Source organism: Nipponia nippon, unplaced genomic scaffold, assembly GCF_047370975.1.
Source record: "Nipponia nippon isolate SJK-2023a ecotype South Korea unplaced genomic scaffold, ASM4737097v1 scaffold_1, whole genome shotgun sequence".
Lineage (NCBI taxonomy): Eukaryota > Metazoa > Chordata > Aves > Pelecaniformes > Threskiornithidae > Nipponia > Nipponia nippon.
The window spans coordinates 128,586,576-128,607,003 of NW_028262290.1; the positions used below are offsets into that span (position 1 = coordinate 128,586,576).

The 20,428-nt window shown below is 38.2% G+C and overlaps 1 protein-coding gene across 8 annotated transcripts in view; it reads left to right on the plus strand.

Moving 5' to 3' along the window:
- ANKRD28 (ankyrin repeat domain 28) overlaps positions 1-20,428 on the plus strand; it is a 138,500-nt gene that overhangs the window by 25,530 nt on the left and 92,542 nt on the right. For 3 of the 8 annotated variants that reach the window (XR_015707823.1, XM_087772047.1, XM_009466469.2), the window contains exon 1: positions 18,041-19,585. The exons of 2 other annotated variants lie outside the window; for them this stretch is intronic. Coding sequence is in view for 4 of the 6 variants with exons in the window: in XM_087772047.1 (XP_087628173.1) it covers positions 19,469-19,585 (117 nt within the window). In the remaining 2 variants the exon portion in view is untranslated. Of the gene's footprint in view, positions 1-18,038; positions 19,586-20,428 lie in introns of those variants that run through there. 3 more of the 8 variants (XR_015707824.1, XM_087772077.1, XM_087772058.1) reach the window with 2 other exon arrangements.

A 20,428-nucleotide genomic window follows, 5' to 3' on the forward strand; every position in this document is an offset into this window, starting at 1 on the left:
CTCTTCAGCAATAACTAAAACATCCCTGTGTTATCAACACTGTTTTCATCACAAATTCAAAACATAGCACTATTCAAGTTACTATGAAGAAAATTAACTCCATCCCAGCCAAAACCAGTACAGTCAGTAACTTGAGCTAGTGTTTCATATGCAGCATTTCTGTCTTGTGCGTGTTTGGACAAAGGTAACTACAGTAAGTATTTTGGCATGTAAATAAAATGGATAAACAAAAAAATGGAAAACTTATCAGGAAATGATGCCTGTGATTTAACTTCTATAGCATGAAAACAAACAAGCTGTATGAGACCATCTGGTTTGTGGTTGCACTTTTTTGTTGGCTCTATTTGTTTTGGTAGTTTCAGGATTGTATAAGGCCATGAGGAAAATTGGTTTAGGCCCTGAGTTGATGTAGCAGGTGATTGGTGGTGGAAGTCTTTAGAAGTACACAAGCAGGCTTCCGTTACTACTTTAGTGCCTTGCATGTGGTTTAGCTTTGTACCTGAAGTTGCATACGCTGTGATTTCTTCTTTTTGTTCTTCAGATTCCTAACTCTTGTATGTCCTAGTTTCACTACTGAACATCATTGTTTCATTTGAAATGCCAGATTTTTTTTTTTTTTTGCTTTATTTGGGATCTGTTTTCTTGTTTAATCATGGCAGTGACTCTTGAGTGAGCTATTGCCTTCCAGTTTAGCCTCTAGTTCAGCTACTTTTTTCCTTCTAACATGGGAAAATAGATCAAGACTGTTTGTTTGCTTGCACTTAAAAGTAGTTCTGAAATTACAAACAGAGCATTAGTGGCAAGCCTTCCCCTAGGGGAGAGAGAGTAGTGCTAGTATTGCTAGTATGGTATCTACTGATTCTCTGAACAAAGTAGTCCGTGTTGACAAAAGTCTGCATTAGAGTTTGCTTGCATAACTACTTTAGTGGTATAAATTCATGGTCCTTCCCAACTTGCATAGGTTTGCTGGAAAAATTTTTAGTGTAGGTCTCATCTGAAGAACTAGCTTCTTGCTGTTCAGGAGTGCAAAACACTTCTAAGCTGTTATGCTAGGTTTTGTTGATTCCTCTTGGTAAGCTGAAGCCCTTATGGAGGGAAGGATATATAAACCTGGCATGGTGAAAAAAATTATAAGAGCTTAGAGGAGATGTAAATGTCATCTTTTTTCATGTCTATTTATTGAGGAAGAACAGGTTATGTGTAAACTATTCTTGATTTTTGGAAAAGTGTTGATGTTTTTGATGCTTGACTTCAAAAGTAAATTTACCTGAGAAGCTAGTGTACATCACTTCAGACTCTAACAACTGCTACTGAATGAAAGCTGAAGAAACCAGTTTTAATGAACAGGCTGTGTGTTTGTCAGTTCTGTTTTTGTTTTTTTTTTAATTGTACTGCTTCTATATTGAAGGAGACCTCTACCCTGTAAGAAGTGGCACCTGCATGGTTATTTCTGTGTTGCTACCATCAGGTTAGAAAATTAGAGTCTGTTCTCACTCAGCACGGTCTTACCCTGTTCCTCGTACCTCCGTAGTGCAGACTGTGACATATAAACCAACAGCAGTAATACATATTACCAGTAATAAAAAGATGCATTGCTTATACTATTTCTGTTTGAAAGCACCTGGTTCTGGGAGCAGTAACAATGGTATAGGACAATTTTGGTAGAACTTTGCATTCTAAAAATTCATGGTAGTCTCACAGATTTTCTAAGCAGAGGAATTGTTGCTGGGTGTAAGAGGAGTAGTTCTAGTACTCTCTCCCCAGTCAACAACTTTGTCTTACTGGATGAGGAAGGAGGGGAGATTGTCATGAATAGTAGTTTCAGTTGCTGGAAGTTTTTGCTTTAAAGGTGCAGAGCATGAACCTTGGTTCATTAAGACCTTTCTTGCTTGTAATCTAATCCTTCTTTCTCTATGCATTTCTACCCCCTAACCATGTGACTTTCAAAATAAATTAAAAAAAAAAAAAGCTATCTCAGAGCTCCATATGGGTAGGTCTGTTTATAAAATTGAAGGAATTTGTTTTTCATAGCCCACCCGGAGTGGACGTAGCCCTGTTCGGCCTCCGGGCAGCCCCGCAGTGCGTGCCCCCAGCAGCCAGGATGCTTGTGGTGAAGTACCATGGACAGGGCCTGGGTCAGGCTGCTGGGCGCGCTCTGGCTGGGGGTCTTCAGCAAGATCCGTAAGTCGCAGAGCTTAACAGTGCCCCTGCTTGGAAAGTGTTCCTTGTGGGCATTCCTGACTAGATACTTAAAGCATTTGCAGCAAAATTGTAAGAACTGGCACTGTTTGATTGAAGACCTCTCTTGCAAGACAGGCATTCCTGTTGAGACTAATAGGGACCTTATAGGGTTCCACTATACTCCTTTTGTTTTTGTCTGAATGTTTCTGTAGCTGCTGTGATTTGCACAGAGGTGATTGGTTTCTGATAGTTGTCGTATGGTTGGGATGATTGTCTTTCTCAGGGTTTCAAGGTAAATTGTATTCAGGATTTCATCTGAATAGATAGCTGAACTCACGCTCAGCATCAGGAGAGAAATGGCAGACAACTCTCAGATCTTTATTAAGACAACCTCCTCAAACTGTTCAGTTTTGCGTACCTATTTATTATGGGCTGTGGCCGATATGTTCAAAAGCCTCCTCTATGAGGAATTCTTTGTTATAACTTTGTCTGCTACCAACAAGGAGGTGTACCTTGCTGTTAAATCTTTTTGCATCTGATTGCCCCAGAAAGTTGCTAATTTTGGATATAAAGTTGGGCCTAGTAATGATTAAGCATCAGGATTTGCATTGGTGCTGTGGATTTTTTTTTTTTTTTTTGTCATACCCCCACCCTCAGTAAACCTTAATTTTCACTGAGAAGCTGTGCAGCTGCTTTTTACTGCTAAAGCTCAAGGTAAACTGCTTACCAAGTATGGATAAGGTCTGTATTGAATGTAGGTGAAGTTCCTAACATGAAGTTGAGTCAATTTCCAGGTGAAAGCTAGCTTGGGTGATTTGGTTTTTTTCTTCTTGAATCTGAACCATTTTGTTGATACTTAAACAAAAAAAAAAAAGGTACTGACCTTAAACAAACAAAACAAAACAAAACACTCCACAAAAAAGAACAAAACCAACAAAAAACCCCAAACCCGAAGATGCTTCAGTTTATTGATACAGAGGTGTAATTAGATTAAAAATAGGCATCCCTTAGTAGGGAACATGCTGAGATTTGCAGAACCTCTGCCTGCTCCCATCAGTCTGTGCAGTCAACTTTTGCATCATAATTTGGTACTGTGCTGTGAAACCCAGTAGGGGCCTGCTTCATTTTTAAGACACTTCATACCTTTCTGAGGGATATGCTTTAAGTTAATCCTCACAGGGAGAAAGGTGGCTGTATTTTCACTGTTTTCCAGTAGTAAAACGGTTCATAGCATTTTTGAAGTGCCCCAAAGAACTTGACTTTCTCTCATTTCCCCCAAGGAGTTCCATTGGTCTCTTTCCCTGTATAGTCAAGTGGATTTTGTACCTTTTCACTCATCCTGTTAAATCTCCTTTGATACATATAATAATTAAGTGGGTTCTGTTCTGTACTGCTGGTACCTGTTGTGTTTTTACAGCATGGAAGAGCTGCAGCTTCTTTTAGTTCCTTAGTCTCATGTGCTAGGGATCTGGAGGCCAAGCTGCTTTGTGGTATAGATGTCTCCCATACTCTGGCAGGACTTGGAGCCTCTATGAAGCTTCAGGTTGAAGACCTATCTTTTCCAATTTTATATGTTGTGGGGTTTTTTGTGGTGGTTTTTGTTTGTTTGTTTGGGTTTGTTTGTTTGTTTGTTTGTTTGTTTGTTTGTTTGTTTTTCTCCCCCGTGCCTGAGCTGTCCTGGACAGGACTCAAACTGGAACAACTTAAGTGTAAAAAATAGGAATTGGTTATGGCTGGAAACTGTTCTTTTAGGGTAAATTATTCAGAAAACTGGGTTGCCAGACAGCTACAAGCTAGGTGAAAACATTTGTAGTGTGCAGACTTTAACTCAAGGAAATTTGGGCTGATTTTGACAGCCCAACAATAAAAACAAACCTCATAAATCCATTATTTGTGTGTAACGGGTATGAGAATGATACATGTTTCTTTGACCTTCCAAAATTTCTTGTACCGGCTACAGAATAGTGTCGTGCTATAACTTGAATTGCTATAAGCAAGCTCGGGTTGAACTGGTGAAGATAAAATTTATTTTTCTCCTAATCTTGGTAATAGCTGCTTTTTTTTTTTTTTTTTTTAAGCTAAAAATGTAGCTGTGATCTTTAACTGGCTCTGGCACCTGATCCAGAAAACCTGAGTCTGAAGTTTGGCTGAGTTACAAAGCCCGGATGCTTGTGGCAGTTAGTATGGTCTACCATTTCTGCAGATGTTGCTAGCATCTCTTTAATATATATGTGTGGAGCAAAATAAGCTTTAGTTTTCAGTGTGTCGCATCAGATTCTTTCTCAAGTGCATACTTCAAAATGGCCTAATTTTAGTCTTTTATAAATGAGAATAGGTGTGATATTTCCCTTGTTGACCAGATGGTGATAGTAATGACTGAAAAATATACTCTTACATGATGAATGGAATTTACCAGCTGCTGCCTTTTGGCTGGGCTGGGAGGGAATGTGTTGGGAAAATATGCTGACTGGCAGTTTGCTTGTTCCATCTCAGTTGAAGCCAGGAGCCCTGTGGGACAAGGAGTTGGTGGGATGTTTCCCTGGAATGGAAAGTGAATCTTTTTGTCCCTCTTGATTTGATTTTAATGCTACAGGAATTCCACTTCAAAAGAAATGTAAAACAAAGCTTGTATTAAGTAAAGAGTAAATACTTGAGAATCTTTTCCTCTTCCCTTAGGCATGGGAAAGAGATGAGGTAAAGGCTTTTTTTTTTTTTAACGTTTGTTTTTTTAATAATTTTATTTTAAAAAAAACCACAAAGCCTCACAGATTTTGCCAAAATATTTAAATATTGTGTTCAGGAATGCTATAAATACTTTAGAAAACAAAACTCAACTGTTCTTTTTTTACAAGATCAGGAAATTTGAAGTAGCACCTCTAAAGAAATGACATAATGGAGCTTCTTTTCATTTTTAAGAACTAACAATATCCTTTAAGTGGCTTTGTCTTGCATATTTACATAAAGATAAATATTTCAAAAGAATGAGTCTTTTCCCCCCCCCATATTAATTTGTATTCGTGGATATTAATTCATATTCATGGATATCGTTAATTAAATTAGCTCTACAGTATTTTAGAAGAGTCTGGTAATACCCCTAGCAAATAAGCATTATAGGCCTATTAGATTTATATTACTCTCATATTTTTCACTGTTGAGGTCTTTATAATTTTATTTAGTAAGGAGTAGTTTGTCAGTTTATCAGTGTTGAGATGTATGATGTGTGACTTGACTATTTACGTAGATTGCTGCAGACTTTTTTCTTGGTGTGTGGGTTTGGGGTTTTTGTTTTGTTTTCCTGCCTCAATCAAGAAAGAAGAAATGGCAGAGTTGTTTTGGTTGGTTTTCATACATGTTAGCCTGTTGGGAAAAGTGAAGGGTAACACACTTCTACTCCAGAATGAGAATCTGAAAGGAACCTCGTCTTTTACCTTTGTTTTCTATGGTACAACAGTGCCTAAATAAAGCTTAATGCTACCTTCCCATAAAGTGAACTGGAAGTGCTTAATTTGTTAATATTCTTAGATAATCACGTGTGAAACTATGAAGGCCTTCATGGACTTCAAAGAGTAAAGGGCTTCTGCATAGCCCCAGAAAAATTTTCAGAGCTAGTTTCTGTCATGTGGGGAAGAACACTTCCAGTCTCATTCTTCATATGACATTTGTGCTATTTTTCTTCCTGATCTCTCTGTTCTGCAAGGAGTTACAGGCTCTGTGGTTGCTTCTTTGCAGTTTGGAGGGGCTGAAGCTGGAGAGAAGTACCTTGTCTTTCTGTGTTCCATGGTTTGGTGTTCCGGTGGGGGGACATCACCACTGCTCATCCAAAACCAATGCGAAGTAGTTCTTTATTAAGAGAAAAGTAGCAGTAGACCAAATAAAGCCCTGTGCATTTCTAAAGAGGACAACGTGGCATTAAAAAAAAAAAAGAAGTGAGTGGAGTTTTAAAAACAGAGAAAAAAAGCAGAACTAAGAAAGAGTAGACCTTAAAAATTGTTTAAATGTCCACGAGGTGTCAGTGTACAGCCAGGAAGAAACCTGGGAGAGCAACACTCCCTTCTGAAGAAATAGTCGGTTGCCTTTATTTCCTAGGGCCTGAAATCATTTGCAGGAGAGAAGGCAGCAACAGCTGAGTCAAGACTCCAGAAATTTATATCTGCATGACTTAAAGGTTGCATTTTCATAATAATGTGTGTGGTGTGTTTTTAAACAAAATGTGTAAGTTTATTGATGGGTTTCTAGATTTTGGTTTAGTTTAGGAAACAATTCATGAGTTCAGTAGTGTTCTCTCTTGATTGTCATACATTTTCAGTAGGTTGGTTGCATTAGTAGACTTTTCTGGGGAAGACTTTGCCTGGCTTGGTTCATAAGATATAAACAAATAGGAATATCCTAAACCATATTGTTGACTTCTTGTTACTAAATGTTAAAGTGTTCCTAACGTATTCATAAAACTTGGTATATTTATATTTTATAGAAACTTGTTTTCTGTTTTTCATAATGCTTTTATAAAATAAAAGTTACCTTGACACAAAGTGCTAGAAAACAAGTGGATACTAGATGTTCTGTGGCCTCATTTCTGCAAAAATGTGAGCAGATACTTTCCCTTTTCATACCCCTGTGTTTGCTGAATGGGATTTTGTTATTTGTAGATTCTAAAATACCTAAGCCTATGGGTTTTTAGAGGCAAGGGTATATAGAAGTTAATTTTCTTAATGTTTTAAATAAATAATGTACTGCTCACATGTATTATGTATTCTGTTTTGATACTATCTTTCTGATTCTGTGTTATAAGTACTCCTTTATAAAGCATTTGTTGGCTTTTAGGAATGCCAAAATTTACTTTGCAAGTTCTCCTTTAAGTGTCTCCTTGATTGAATAAATGACTGATTGAAGCCAGTGTTAGGAAGATTTTGGAAGAAATGATCCAAAATAATCCTGATTTAAAAAAATCAAACCACAGCTTTAGCTTTTTAAATGAGGTGTGGATGATTGTGTAAAGTTGTAACTACCTTCTTGGGCTTGCATGGTAATACATAAATTGTTCACACATGGATTCTGCACGTATAACTGTTTTTGTGTGTGCTTTTGAAAACTGGGCCCTAAAATTCTGTAGCCTGTTCTTATTGCCATATGCTTTATAAATACTGTTAGTACTGTAGAGACAGCTTGTGTAACATAATCTGTGAAATTTCTAGGTTGTGAAATATTTTCTTTTTTTTAAGAAACTTACTAGGAGTGATTTATATACTGAATCATGGGAGAAAAACTTGAGGTCTTTGCGTAAGTTTTTGTGTAATTGGAAAGAATTTCATGAGTGATACACTTGATTGTAATAGTGTCCGAGTCTGGAAAAGTTCAGGTGTCAAGAAAACTGTTTTGAGATATTTTAAGGAAGGTACAAGTAATGAAGTAGTTCTGATATGGTGTTCATGAAGGGAGCTCAGCTTATGGGTGCGGTTTTGCAAAGTAATTGAATCACTTTCTGTCACAGTGAGCAGTTTGAATGCTCCCACTGCTTCTGTGTCAGCTGTGAGCCCATGGTGAGCTGGCTCAAATAATTCACCAGCAAAAAAAAAAAAAAAAAAAATAGGGGTAATTGAATCACACAAGTGCCTGTGCTGGCTCAGGAAGGGGATGTGAATGTGCAAGGATCATGAGGGGAAGGGAGGAGTGAAGAGTCTCTCCAGTGGCCAGCAGTTAAAATCAGACTCATCCACTTCCTTAGATGTCACTTAAAAAAAACTACAACACCCAAAACCCTAAACAAACAAACAGATTTCTAGGCTAGTAAAACTTTAATTAGTGTTCTAAATTAATAATTTTTTATATTTTGTGAAATTTAATTCAGTAATGGACTGCTCAGCTTTTTAAGGAAAGCGCTTTTTAATCTTCTGAATAACAGAATTGAAAAATTGACAGCAAAAGTAACTTCTAAGAATAAATGTTGCTTACATGCTTTTATCCTGAAGGGATGTGTAAGAGCCCTCTTGGGGGCTGCTTCCCTGGTGAGCATCAAGGGGAGGACTCTTTGCAAGGTTTGAAGCAGCCGGGTAAGATTCTTGGCTGTTGCTGTGTTTCTCCTTGCTCAGTTTTGGGAAAAGCTATCCATTTTGGCAGCTGCAGAAAATTCAGATGAATTCTTTCATGCCGTAGTAGTGTGCGTGTGTGTGTGAATATGTGGATTTTATCCAGCTGTGTTTTCCACAGTGATTCCAGTTGCCAGAAAGGAGTTCTTTCTTGGACATGAGGGAGGTGTAAGGGATTCCTAAAAAGTTCTAGGAAATTTAGCTTCCCCCAAACAGCAAATCCTCATACATGAGGCAGCTATTGACCCACACTATTTTAAAGAGAATCAGAATAATTCATATACAGTGATGCTGAGTGTTTACACACTGAAGAGAGATAAAATACATAAATGTGGTGGTATCCATAGCAACTAGAATTCATTTTGCTCACTTGCATATAGTATTCTGAATCCCTGGTGTGTATGGAAACAAAATCCCACATGTGAGCAAGCCAGCTGAACTGTGGCTTCCGTGGTTACAGTCTATTCATATCTACCCAAAACTGTATTAAAAGGATTGCACTGGTGGGAAAGTTATATGCATTTTTAGTATTACGTTAGTTAAATATTTATCATTTTGTTTCAACTCTTATAGCTCTTCTGCAAGAAAGAATCTGATTTCAAAAATCTTTAAAAGAAAACTTCTAAAACTTTTAAAGAAAATTTAATCAACGTATTCAGTACCCTCCCCTCCCAAACCCCATCCTGGAAAAAAAACCCTTACCCCCGCCGCAACAAAGCTCTTCCCTGGGTGGGACAGGGAGGGGGAGCCTGGGCTGTAGGCAGATTGTACCACCACATGACTAATAAGTAGGAAAATCTGAACAGAAACTTTTAAAGGCAACAATTTTTCTTTTTTCTTTCTTAAGGCTGAGAATTTTAGAGGCATGTAGTAATGACAAAAATGGAGAATAGGTGTTTTGAAGGAGTAGATTTTGTTGTCCTTTTCTTGTTGACAAAATCAGAGCTATGTTTTGAGTGGTAAAAATTGTGTGGTCTTCTGAGAAAATATTTGCTGCTCTCGCTCTGTCATTCTAAATATAGTGTTTCCTCTTGATAATGCTTCTTAATTCTTTTATTTGTCAGTGTGTTATGCTTATGAGCAAATAGCAGGCAGACATTCAAAGCGAATTTAACTTTCTTTCCCTAAGATGGCCAGACTTGGGAAGTGTTAGGAGTTGCTTCCATGCAAAGTGTCTCTTCTCGGTGCCCTGCTGGTAGGGGAAAAGCAGTCTATATTATATAGTTGCTCCTACTTAGGTTTTTTCCTTCCTCAGTCCAACCGTTGTTACTTCCCCTCATGGTCATTTAATCTCTGGAGGCCAATCAGTGCTGTATAACACTTCTTTGGATGCATTGCTGTGCTCTGTTCTTAGCTTTTCACAGGCTATTTGTTATTCCTTGCTCTTAATTGGTTATATCTTGTTGCCCCTGTGACTGGATTAACATTTTGTTAGTAGTGGCTGCTGAAATCACACAACCATGTGAGTCCAAGCAAAACATAGGCTAAGCTAAAACCCCACTAATAAGGCTGAAACAAGACAGGTGACAGACTTGCTGTAGCAAAATTTCCAAGCTGATTTTTGCAAATACAGCTAAAATCAAACTTAAGTAGGCATAATTATCAGTTAGGAGTCGGTGGGCTTTCTGACCTTGGCCTACAGAGATATGATCCACTAAGCGTCTTGGGTTTTGTGTTTTGTTTTGGGAGGGCAAAAAAAACCCAACCCTTCCCCTTTTATTCTTTGTTGGATAGTTGAATGGTTCTGTTGAAAGCAGATCAGTCTTGTTTGTTTTCTTGAATAGTCAACAGCTTATTTTCTTCAGTAGTCTACAGCAATTTGTTACTTGAGAACAGCAGCCGATTCTGGAAATGTCCGAAGCTGATGTGAGTCATCACTGAAGGTTTTAAATAGTTGAATGTGATGTTTGTTTCCTCCCTTCCATGGCTCAAAATGGCATGAATAATTTTTTTTTAGTGTTTCCCAGATAATAGTCTGAGCGGAAGCAGCGTGCATTTCTGACTCAAGTTCTTAAATGTTGGAGGAGCACTCCCAACCACTGCTGGTTTTGGCTGTGTGGGGATTCCATAGGAATTTCAGACAAACAGATAAAAGCAAACGTTTTGTAACCATGGCAACTTACCCACGAGGATTCATGTGGTTGGTGACGTAAAACCGTGAAAGCCCTCTACAGACTGGCATAACTGACTTGATTTTTCTGCCTAAATTCTGTAAGAGGTATAGGCTAAAAATTCAGTAATGAGAATCACTTTTCAAGTTTGTAGAAGGTCTTGTAGAACACTAGGATTTGTGTTATATTTTTATATGGTGACCTGCTACTGTTCTTATCTGCTAAAATGCAAATGTCTTTTATGAACCTGAATCTCTTCCGTAGTTTCATATGCTCTTAGTCAAATTCAGGTCTCTGTTCTTTCTATGTAACTTGAAGCACAACACAAAAGCGATATATACTCCAGTGTAACTGAAAAGGTGCTGAAAAAAAAACAGTTAGCTAACAAATGTTATAGGGGGAAGAGAAGGGGAAAAGGAGGAGAATGGCACATTGTGTTAAATTTAAGAATGGTATTGGGAGGAATAACCTTGATGTGACTTGGAAAGGAGTAATTGATTTGTCTGTCATCCCAAGCTCATCAAACATGCTGCAATGACAGCTTTTATATGTCATCATTTAGAGCGGAGCTAGTGATAGAATGAGATTGGTCACTCGTCATAGGTAGCAGAGCAACTCTCATTTCTAGAAATCTACCTGACTAACAGTTGCTTCTTCAGAAGCTCAGCAGTATGGCAATCCAGCAGAGTTTTAATGAGGAAATGATAAACTTTATTCCAGGTTTCTTGGCTCCAGCCAGAATTTCCTAATTTTCAATCTCAACACCAGCACTGTCCAGTGCTGAAACGGGGCGCGTTGCATTGCGCTGCCTTTCCTTTAAGGGGGTTTCCAGCCTTCAGCAAAAGAAGCAAAGTTAAGAAAAAAAGCAAAGTGAGGATAAAGGTTATTGTCTTGTAGCCCATACAGCTAAATGAGCCTCAGCGGGGAAGCTGACTGACCCTACAGACCAAATGTAATGGGTTCCTAATCATCTGCTGGAGAGAAACATGCAGGATTAAAAAACAAACCAAAAAGGCATCCGAATCTAGGGAAGTTGGAACTTGTTCTTTTCCCATGTAACAATGAAAGATGGCACCCAGGTTGGTTTTTTTGGTTGGTTTTTGTTTTTTTTTTTTTATTAAGCAGCTGGTAGGTGAGAATTGGTTCTTTTCCTTGGGATACAGGCATAGGGAATTGGTTTCAGTGCATCAGAGCAAGAAGAAGCAGTGCTGCTATGCCATGCTTTAGAAAACCCCAGGGAGATCTCCTGATATTCAGGGATGCAGCCTCTGAGAGGCCCATGGTGATCTTGTGCGTTATAGCACCTGTCCTTGAAGCCCAGACCATGCAATGTATTTGCAAGCCCCAGAATACCTGCTGAAGAGGGAAAAGCAAGCCTATTGTACAGTGAAAATAAGACAAAGTTATGTTGACCTTTTGTGATGTGGGTTAAGTTTTTTTTGTAATAAATGATGAGCTTGATTCTGTTTTCTCTGCAGAAGCAGTATTGCAGGAAGAAATTTTCAAAGGGGAAATCCTAAAATTGGCACTTCCTGCACTCATCTTTAGAGCATGACTATAGATCAGTAGAAAAGTAGATCAAAGGAGATGTACTAATTCTTCTCGGTGTATGCGTGCACCCGCATGCCCAAAGGGAATTCTCTTAGTTGTTTTACCAGCTGCCCTAATACAATTTAGTAGGATCATGTTTTAGTTAATTTGTAAGAGTGTGTGCTTTCAAGACAATGTGATAGATGATATAAAACTAAGATAAGGAATTCTGCAGTCATTCATTTGCTCCAGCCAAGCTACCTTTATCTGTTTCTTCTCCTTGGGAAGATGTAATAGCATCGCTTCCTGAAGCATCAGGCTGTCAATGCCAGCTGTGATGGTGGATTGATGTCTTCCAATGTCTCCGGGTTGGTTTTTTTTTTTGCTCCAATTGTTGCATTCCTGTCCAGTCTCACCTCCCAGCAACTGGCTGGGTAGTGCTGGGAGAGGACAGTTGAAATGTGAAAGAGCAAACAGGGGCTGCTGAGACTGAGCCTTCGGGTTTTGTTTTGTTTGTTTCCTTCAACTCTGCTTTTAGAGTTGATGTGCACAGCTGGAATTGCCGCCTTCAGTAATTATTCCTGGAAGGATACTGTGGTTATTATTGTAATTGATGCCATTTTCAGTGCCAGAAAACAAAATTGGCTGTGGACATGGTCTGAGCTGGAAGGAGCTAAAGAGGCCAGAAGTATTCCTGCTATCAGTGGCTTTTCTGCCTCTGCTCTGCCAAGAGGTGAAAATACCTGTAACTGATCTGTGGGCCTTGCTTTTTGTATTATGAAAACATCTTTCAAAAGCTGTCATGCTTGCAAAAAGAACTTAAGTGTACAGCTAATAATTGTGGGTTTGTGTGGGTTTAACAAATGCTGAAGTGTTTTGCCTGCTTCTCTCTTTGACTGAGCTGATATTTTGAGATATCTTCTCCGTTTTCCAACAGAAGTTGTCTTCTGTCACTTACCTTCTTCCAAAAAGAAAAGTTGCTTTAAAACCAACCTGTCTCCTGTCCAGAACCCACACCACATTACCTGAAGTAGTTTGTCTACATCTATTTGTCTTCATGGATGCAGACTTATCTTATTTATCCATAACAAAATGCGTGGATAGATGCATCTTTTTGTGGTCTCTCTTCCCTGAAGCAGGAGTTGTTTTGACTCCTAGTTAATTTTCTAAGACTGACAGTTCCATCATTGGACTTCTATGGTTGTTATTTTGGAAAGCTGTTGGGTGTAACAGCTGCTTTCTGTTTCGGTCAAAAGACAGGGAGATGGCTGCTGTTAGGTGCAGCTGATGAATCAATAGGAGCCACCAGCCAGAGCACATACACTTTTTATGAAGTACCTTGAGAATCCGAAATCAGACCGACCCAAGGACTTCTATGATATACTGTCTGTTAATGAAAGAATACGTCGTTGATTTTGATTACAGGGTTGTACACTACAAGAGCACAAAAAGAAAACCCCTGCCAGTAAAGTTAAATCTGGCCTTAATAAGAAGGGAAGTGTTGTGGGTGACATCCTAGCTAGAAAGTCATGAGGAAAGATGCTGTTCCCTCATATTTCCACTTCCTTTAAAGAGACCTCTTTAGTACTCTTAAATAAAATAAAAACTCTTTTAATAGGACTCTTGTATCTGCTTTTCTGTTTTGTTTTGTTGGTTTTTTTAGGAATGTCAATTCTTTAGACAGCTTGCTAGACTACATATTTTGGATATCAGGGCTACATTTTTTTTTTTTTAAAAGGTATTGATTTATCTCGTACTATAGTGGTTGTAAGATGCTTCAGCCAAGAGTTTCTCTACCAGCGTAGAGAAACTACAGTTTGTTGTTCAGGGGTATAGAATATGCAAGGACTCTTAAACAGAAAATTGCTAAATAGATTTTTAACACTTCTAAGATATTTTATTGCTCTTTGATCAGATTATATTTCTGAAGTATTTTTAAAGGGTTACAGTTTAAGTATACAAATTAAGTTTACATCTCAATCACAAACATGCATTTTGCATTATTAACTTTGCTTATGCTGTTCCAGGAGAGAAAAGTTAGAATGAATGCTGGATTATTTTTCTTCTTTGTCATATTTGTCTCAATGTTTGCTGAGATGACTATTCAGTTACTAGATTTTATTAATTGCAAAGTCTTATACAGTCATGCATTTTCTTTGAATTAAGATAGTTCTGTCAATTAATTGAGACTATATACTTGCATGAGAAAAAGAAGTGAGAACTGCCTACGGTATGTGGGAGGTGCAAGGAAAGCTATTTTGCTTTTACTTGGAAGAAGAAATCTGGAGTCTGGAGGTTAAAACTAGTCTCCTTTGTCTGCATCCCAGCTGTGCACATGCTCTGGAATAAACAGAGCAAAATTGGGAAGAAAGGTAGTAATTTCTTGTTGCCTTAGACCGTTTTCTTTCCTGACTCCACCTCATTCCCTCAGGAGTGGGGAGGAAACAGCAGAGGAGTTCAGATGAGTGACTCACAAAGCTTCTAGAAGTATTGTAGCTTATATTCATGGTGATGCTGAACACTCATCTCTGTCTATATGTGGGCAACGCTTTAGTAAATATCCTAGGTAAATTATATAAAAATCTGCTTATACTGGGACATGCCTATGCACTTACAGCTGTAGCTATTAGCAATCTTTGTCTTCTGAAGAAATCTGTAGTTTAGGTCTTTGTCTTGCAGAGCTGATATAGATTGTTTAAAAAACCAATTCATAAGCCTTACTTGGCTTTACATTTTTCTCATTTTTTTACTGGAACCTGACAGAACAATTTCATTCCTTTCCTAGATCCTTAATTATACAAAATATTAAATGAAACCAGTTGGATTAATCTCAGCCTAGAAAAGACTTGGTAAATGCTGATTGGCAAGAGAGAAATCTTTATCTGGGTAGGTTTGTTGACATTGAATGTGCTTCAGTGAGGCTTTCAGTGTCATCAGCAGTGCTGCTACAGTTCTCTACTCATCAATTCCTAGAGAAAAGGGTAGATCTATAGAAAAGGTTACTATTTTTAGCTGCTTCAGAGCTCATGTTTTTTCTGTCTGGTACAGACATGGCTGCTGTCATCCATGTTTTAACCTGCAGGCTGCATTCTTGCAATATATTTTCTTTATATGCACCCATGAAAGACTCTTGGAACTTGATTTACTTAAAAACAAGTGTTGTTTGAAAATGACAACGCTTTTTTTTATTTGCAAAAGCTATCATGTCAAGATAAAAGCTTTTTTTTGCAAAAATGCATATATTCACTATTGTCCACTTGACAATTCTTTTTATTCTCTCTCCATTGCACTCCTTAAAATTTTAAAGTATACATATTATTTTGCTAACAATTAGATACTGTGGAGGCTATCAGATAGATCACCCCTTGAGAACCAGTACACCTGGCATTCTCTTTTTTTTTTTTTTTTAATTTAGGCCATTTTCGACTCTTCTTTCCTACTACTTGTTTAATAAACTTTCTTACAGGATATATGTGTCATTTAATCTGAAAACTTTTGAGGGCTTTGGGGAAGATGGATGCTGATGACCTCCTATCTTAATTTATTTTAAGTTTTATTAAGATAAACTGAAAATTTTCTTTGAGAGATGCAATATTCTTTCTTCATACCTTTGTAAAGATCCATTATGATTCCTAAAGATGTCTTCTTCCTCATTGAAAGTTATTAGTCTAGATAATCTGCTGAAAAACTGAAACCTTAGTTTGGTTTCTTTCAGTAGAATTGTGAACTTGAGCTTTTGGCTTTCAGAATAGCTGTTAGGTTAGTATTAGAAACTTGTATTTTGCAAACCAGAGGGTACCTTGGATGACTTTGGAAGTTGAAAGAAGAGATGATTCGAGGCGGTGTTTCCATTGAGTTGAAGGCATTACTTTCAATTGCAGGGGGTACGAGGGGGGAAGATTGTTCTTTTAAGTAACCTCCAAGTGCTAGTTCACTGTAAGCAAAAGTTAAATGTTTCTAGAACTGGGTTGTCCTTTGGTTATGGAATTAATTGCACACACACATTCCTAGCGTGAGTAGGGGTTTTTTTGTCTGCTTGCTTACAAGGTGTAGATTGCTGTCAAGATCAATATAGTATTGACTCAGTTATGTTGGTTCTATCTCTAATGCAAACTGTGATGTATTGGCTTTTAACTCTTCGACCGTAGTAATGTCACCATTCAAAAATATATAACATTATGCAAGATACAATATGTTAACTTGCTTTTGGAAATAGTTTATATTAATTTTATTTTAATTATAGGTAAGATTTCTAGAGTAATTATCAGAGTAGATTCAAATATTCTTAACTCTTCTGAATTTTTGCAATTAATTAAGCGTGAAGTCCTATACTTTGGTGGTAGTTCCAAAGAAAACTTACAGAACTCTTAGCATTTGCTTACTATATAAACTTATTGGCTCTTGAAAAGTGTTCATTTACACTGAATGTATGGGCTTAGCGAGAATACTGTTATCTAACGTGTGGGTGTGTAGTATGAAAACCAAATATACATTTTGTACTTTGCTTGTAGACTTAAAAGCTGGTTTGTTTGGTTTTTTTTTTCCCCCCAAACGAATGTTTACTAATGCAAGTGAACTACAGTGTCTATCCTTCAGTACATTTTTCACAAATAAAAAGCAAAATATTTTCTAGGTCGTGATTGCTGTGTTCATGAGGAGACAGTAGGGTGTTACAGTAGATGAGCCTGGAGAATGTCCATGTTTTTATTTAAACTGTTTTTGCTGTGGCCAGGAGGAGCATGAGTTGTCGTATGTATTCATGTGAATCTGTATTGTTTCTTTTTAATAAATGGTTGAAATGCTAGAACAAAGCAGTGTAGTGTACAGATCATTGCTTTTTCATAATTAAGACAAAAGTATGAAATTCCAAAACAACTGGACTTTATATAATGAACAGAATATATTTATGAAGATGTTTGTTAGTCACATGCCGTAAATGAGAACATTTGGGAAATTTGAATCATATCTGAAATTTCACGGTGAATCAGAAGCTGGTGTTATGTTCTGCCAAGCCAGCAGTCCTGAGCATGGGGAGCCCTCGGCTAAGGTACTCTTTCGACCTTACAAAAACCTTCACCTGCATGAAGTGTCAGTAAGTGTGTGTTAAGCAATTTATTATGTTGCAGTGAAGCTACCATAGACGTTATTTCAAAAGTGGTGATGTGAGCTTTTCGTGCCTGCGGCCCCCAAAGGTGGGAATTCATGTCTGTTAATATCCAAACCATTTAATATACCACTGAAACCTGTCTTTCTCTGCCTGGATTCATATGTGAAACCTGAGTGCAAATGCTTTATCGAAGAGCTAGAAACTTGTTCACTACCAACAAATTCTGATCTTAGCAGGCACTGGAGGACATCAGAAGTGCCTTCATACTGCACAGCAGGAGCAAAAACCCTCCCTCTGTTCCTGTAACACTGACGCTTACCCAGCAACTTTGACAGAAGCCATTTACATAATACACCCACAAACCAGCACCATTTAGGAAGAGTCAAGCTGAAATATTTATTCAGCAAGTTGTAAGGCTTTATATTATGTTTTTTTATTCTGTTATTATATTAGTATTATTATAAAAAGAATATTATATTTAAATTATACTCAATGTAATTTTTTTTTCAAGCTGAGGGTATGTTTGTCTATACTAGTTGCAAAAAAAACATGGGTTTGGTCATTAATAGCTGGCTTTTTAATAGTCAACCGATTAAGAGAGATTTTACTTTCATTTAATTTTCAGAGTATTTATGTGGGGAATTTCTTGTCTTTGACGAGTTAAGCGAGGACTGTTTTGCTGCTCTGACCAGTGCCATATGAAAGCAGTTAAAATGCTGGAATTGTTTACTGCCTAAATTGTTGTTAGTCAGCAGAGCCAGTACACCAGATTTCTTTGCGGCTTTTAGTGGAAAATATTAAACAGTCGCTCTTTCTTCAGTTATAGGATTTTTACGTTTTCAGCTGCGTTAGTCACAGAACTGGCACAGACGTAACTGCAAAGACTGTCCCCTCCCCCCCCCCCCAAAAAAAAAGGGGGGGCGCTTTTTTTTTTTTTGTGCCAGAGGAAGTTGCACTGGGAGCAGTGGCTGGGTTCTCTGGTAAGTGTGCCATGTGAGCATTACTAGGCATTTCATCCTGCCCGGCTGCACTCGCTGCTCGCCCGGCTGCTGCTCAGTGGGAATGCTGCCGTGGCGGTGGTTTGTGCTCTGCTCCTACGGGCTTTTAATGACCGGCTCGGACAGCTAGGCGCTTTTTTTTTTTTTTTTTTTTTTTTTTTAAGCTTTGCAAGGCTATCTGCTGGTTGTATAATCAATTTGTCAAGGAAAAAACGTGATAAGCAGAAGCTCTAACTAAAGAGGAGAATCAGGTTGGCACAGTGACAGATGTTCGGATAAAGAAGTTGGCTCAGAGAAGATGTACAGAGTCTGATTTTTTTTTTTTTTTTTTTTTCCCCTCTCCCCCTCAATCTGAATGAGGACTATCATGGGAACTGCATTCACATGGTGATCAAAAGAAACACTTGAGTGATGAACTGCTTTTGCAGAAGAAGTCTAAAGGCAGTAATTTGAGTTTTTGTGTGCGGTAGCTAGCTTGTTTTGCTGAAACATTCTTCCTCAGCAGTATTTCTGCTTAACGCGTTCCCTGATGGAGAAGCCACAGCTACTGCCCGGTGAAGGGAAAATGAATGCTCCGCATTGCTTGTGTCCCTGACGGAGTAACACCGTCTGCGTTGCTGTCGTTTGGGGAGGCTGGATTCAACCGGCAATATTATTCAAGGAGTTCATTGTCCCTGTGGTCTGACTCATCGCATGTAAATGTACTGCAGCCGGGCTGTATGTTGCAGATATTTTTCTTGCATGGGAAAGAATTATTTTCCTCTAAGCAGGTCCTGAATAACTGCTGGAAACGAGATGCATTTTTCGGGCTGGACTGTTTTTGACATTGCGAAAGGAAGCTGTAGAATGACAGGATGACCAGAAGGCGCGTTTATTTTCAGTCGCCAGAAAGCCTGCGACGGTTGATTTAAAACCGACCTTGCAGGAGCGGGTATAGCTGCGGCCGTCGCTCTCGGGGCAATTGTTCCTTGTTCTGTCCTCGGTGGGGACGGTGTCGTGTCTTCTGCAACAATGCTTTCACTGTGGGGGTAGAAGGACGCCGTGGAAGTTGTGACATTAACAAAGACAAATTTGCTTGTGAAAGGACAGCTGTGTGCGACAGTGAGTGCTGTTCGAATGGAATTGGATCTTGGGATATTTTTATCAGCTGTTCCACAGTTCCGTTACTGTGGTTTTGATGCCTAGGGAAATTTTATTTTAAAAAGAACAACTCTTTTTTTTCAGCATTGTCTTGAACATCTCAGGGTGTTTAAATCTGGAAAATGAAGTGTAAGGGGGGATTGGAATGTCCTTTTTTAAATGCTAATACACCAGCTGCAGCACTCACAAGTTTGTGAGAGCATGTAAAACAGGTGAAAGTATTCCCTCTGTGGTCCCTGGTGTGATACCTGTGGTCTGGTTCCAAAAATACTGTTGCTGGCATTTTTTTGTTTGCTTTTGCTTCCTCAAACGGATCGAATGAGTCGAGTCTGTATTGTTGTTTTGGAGGAGGTGGAAGATGATTCTCCCACATTTGTTTCCAAATTACCTCAGGAAAATGTATCTATACATCCATCACCCTCTGGAAACGTGCTGGTAAGGCATGTTGCTTGTTGGCATATTTCCTGCTTATAATACTGTCGCAAATACCAGTAGTAATTTTCCTAAGACTAACATGAATATGCATGATGTTGAAACAAGACAAGGTGGTAAAAACTGCCTATACTAAAGAGGGAGAAAGACAAAACTTAGTTGTAGAATTAATATTTGCAAGGGCTCATTCTTTTTCATGTAACTTTATGGTGCAGCAGTAACAGATCTTAACTCTTGTGTAATAGCAGAGGATTTTTAGAGGGCTTGGTAAGCTGTATTTGAAGTAAATGACTTTACCCTATTCCACTCCTCATTCCTCAATGGTACATTTATGCAGTACCACTTTAGAAACTGATGTAATCATTGTATTGCAATAATATGCTGTGTTTATTTTGAGAACTGATAGGGTATATAGTGTACGTCAAGCAAGGGCCATTCTAAGCTAAAATAAAAAGTAGCATAAGTCATAATCTTGATGTAACTGTTAGATTCAAGTTACCACTCTCTGGAAATGATCAACACTGGGGACTGTGCTTTTATTGCTTTAAAGTATTTTATTTTGTCAAGACTGACTTAAACCATGCTAGCTCGGAAGCTTTTCTTACTTACTAAGAAATGCTGGCTATATTTAGTCATAGATGTGTGTGAGTGTGAATTTGTTACCATACTTATCTGATGCACTTTGCTTTCCCACTCTATCTAAACAGGTGAAAAACTTCTAGTAACTTTATTCACTTGCTAATGTAGAAGGGGTTTGTTTGCTTATATTGTATAGAATTTGCAGCATGTAGCAGCAGCCCTAATTTTATTATGAGGAGGTCTCTTTTCAGCTGTTATAAGCTAGTC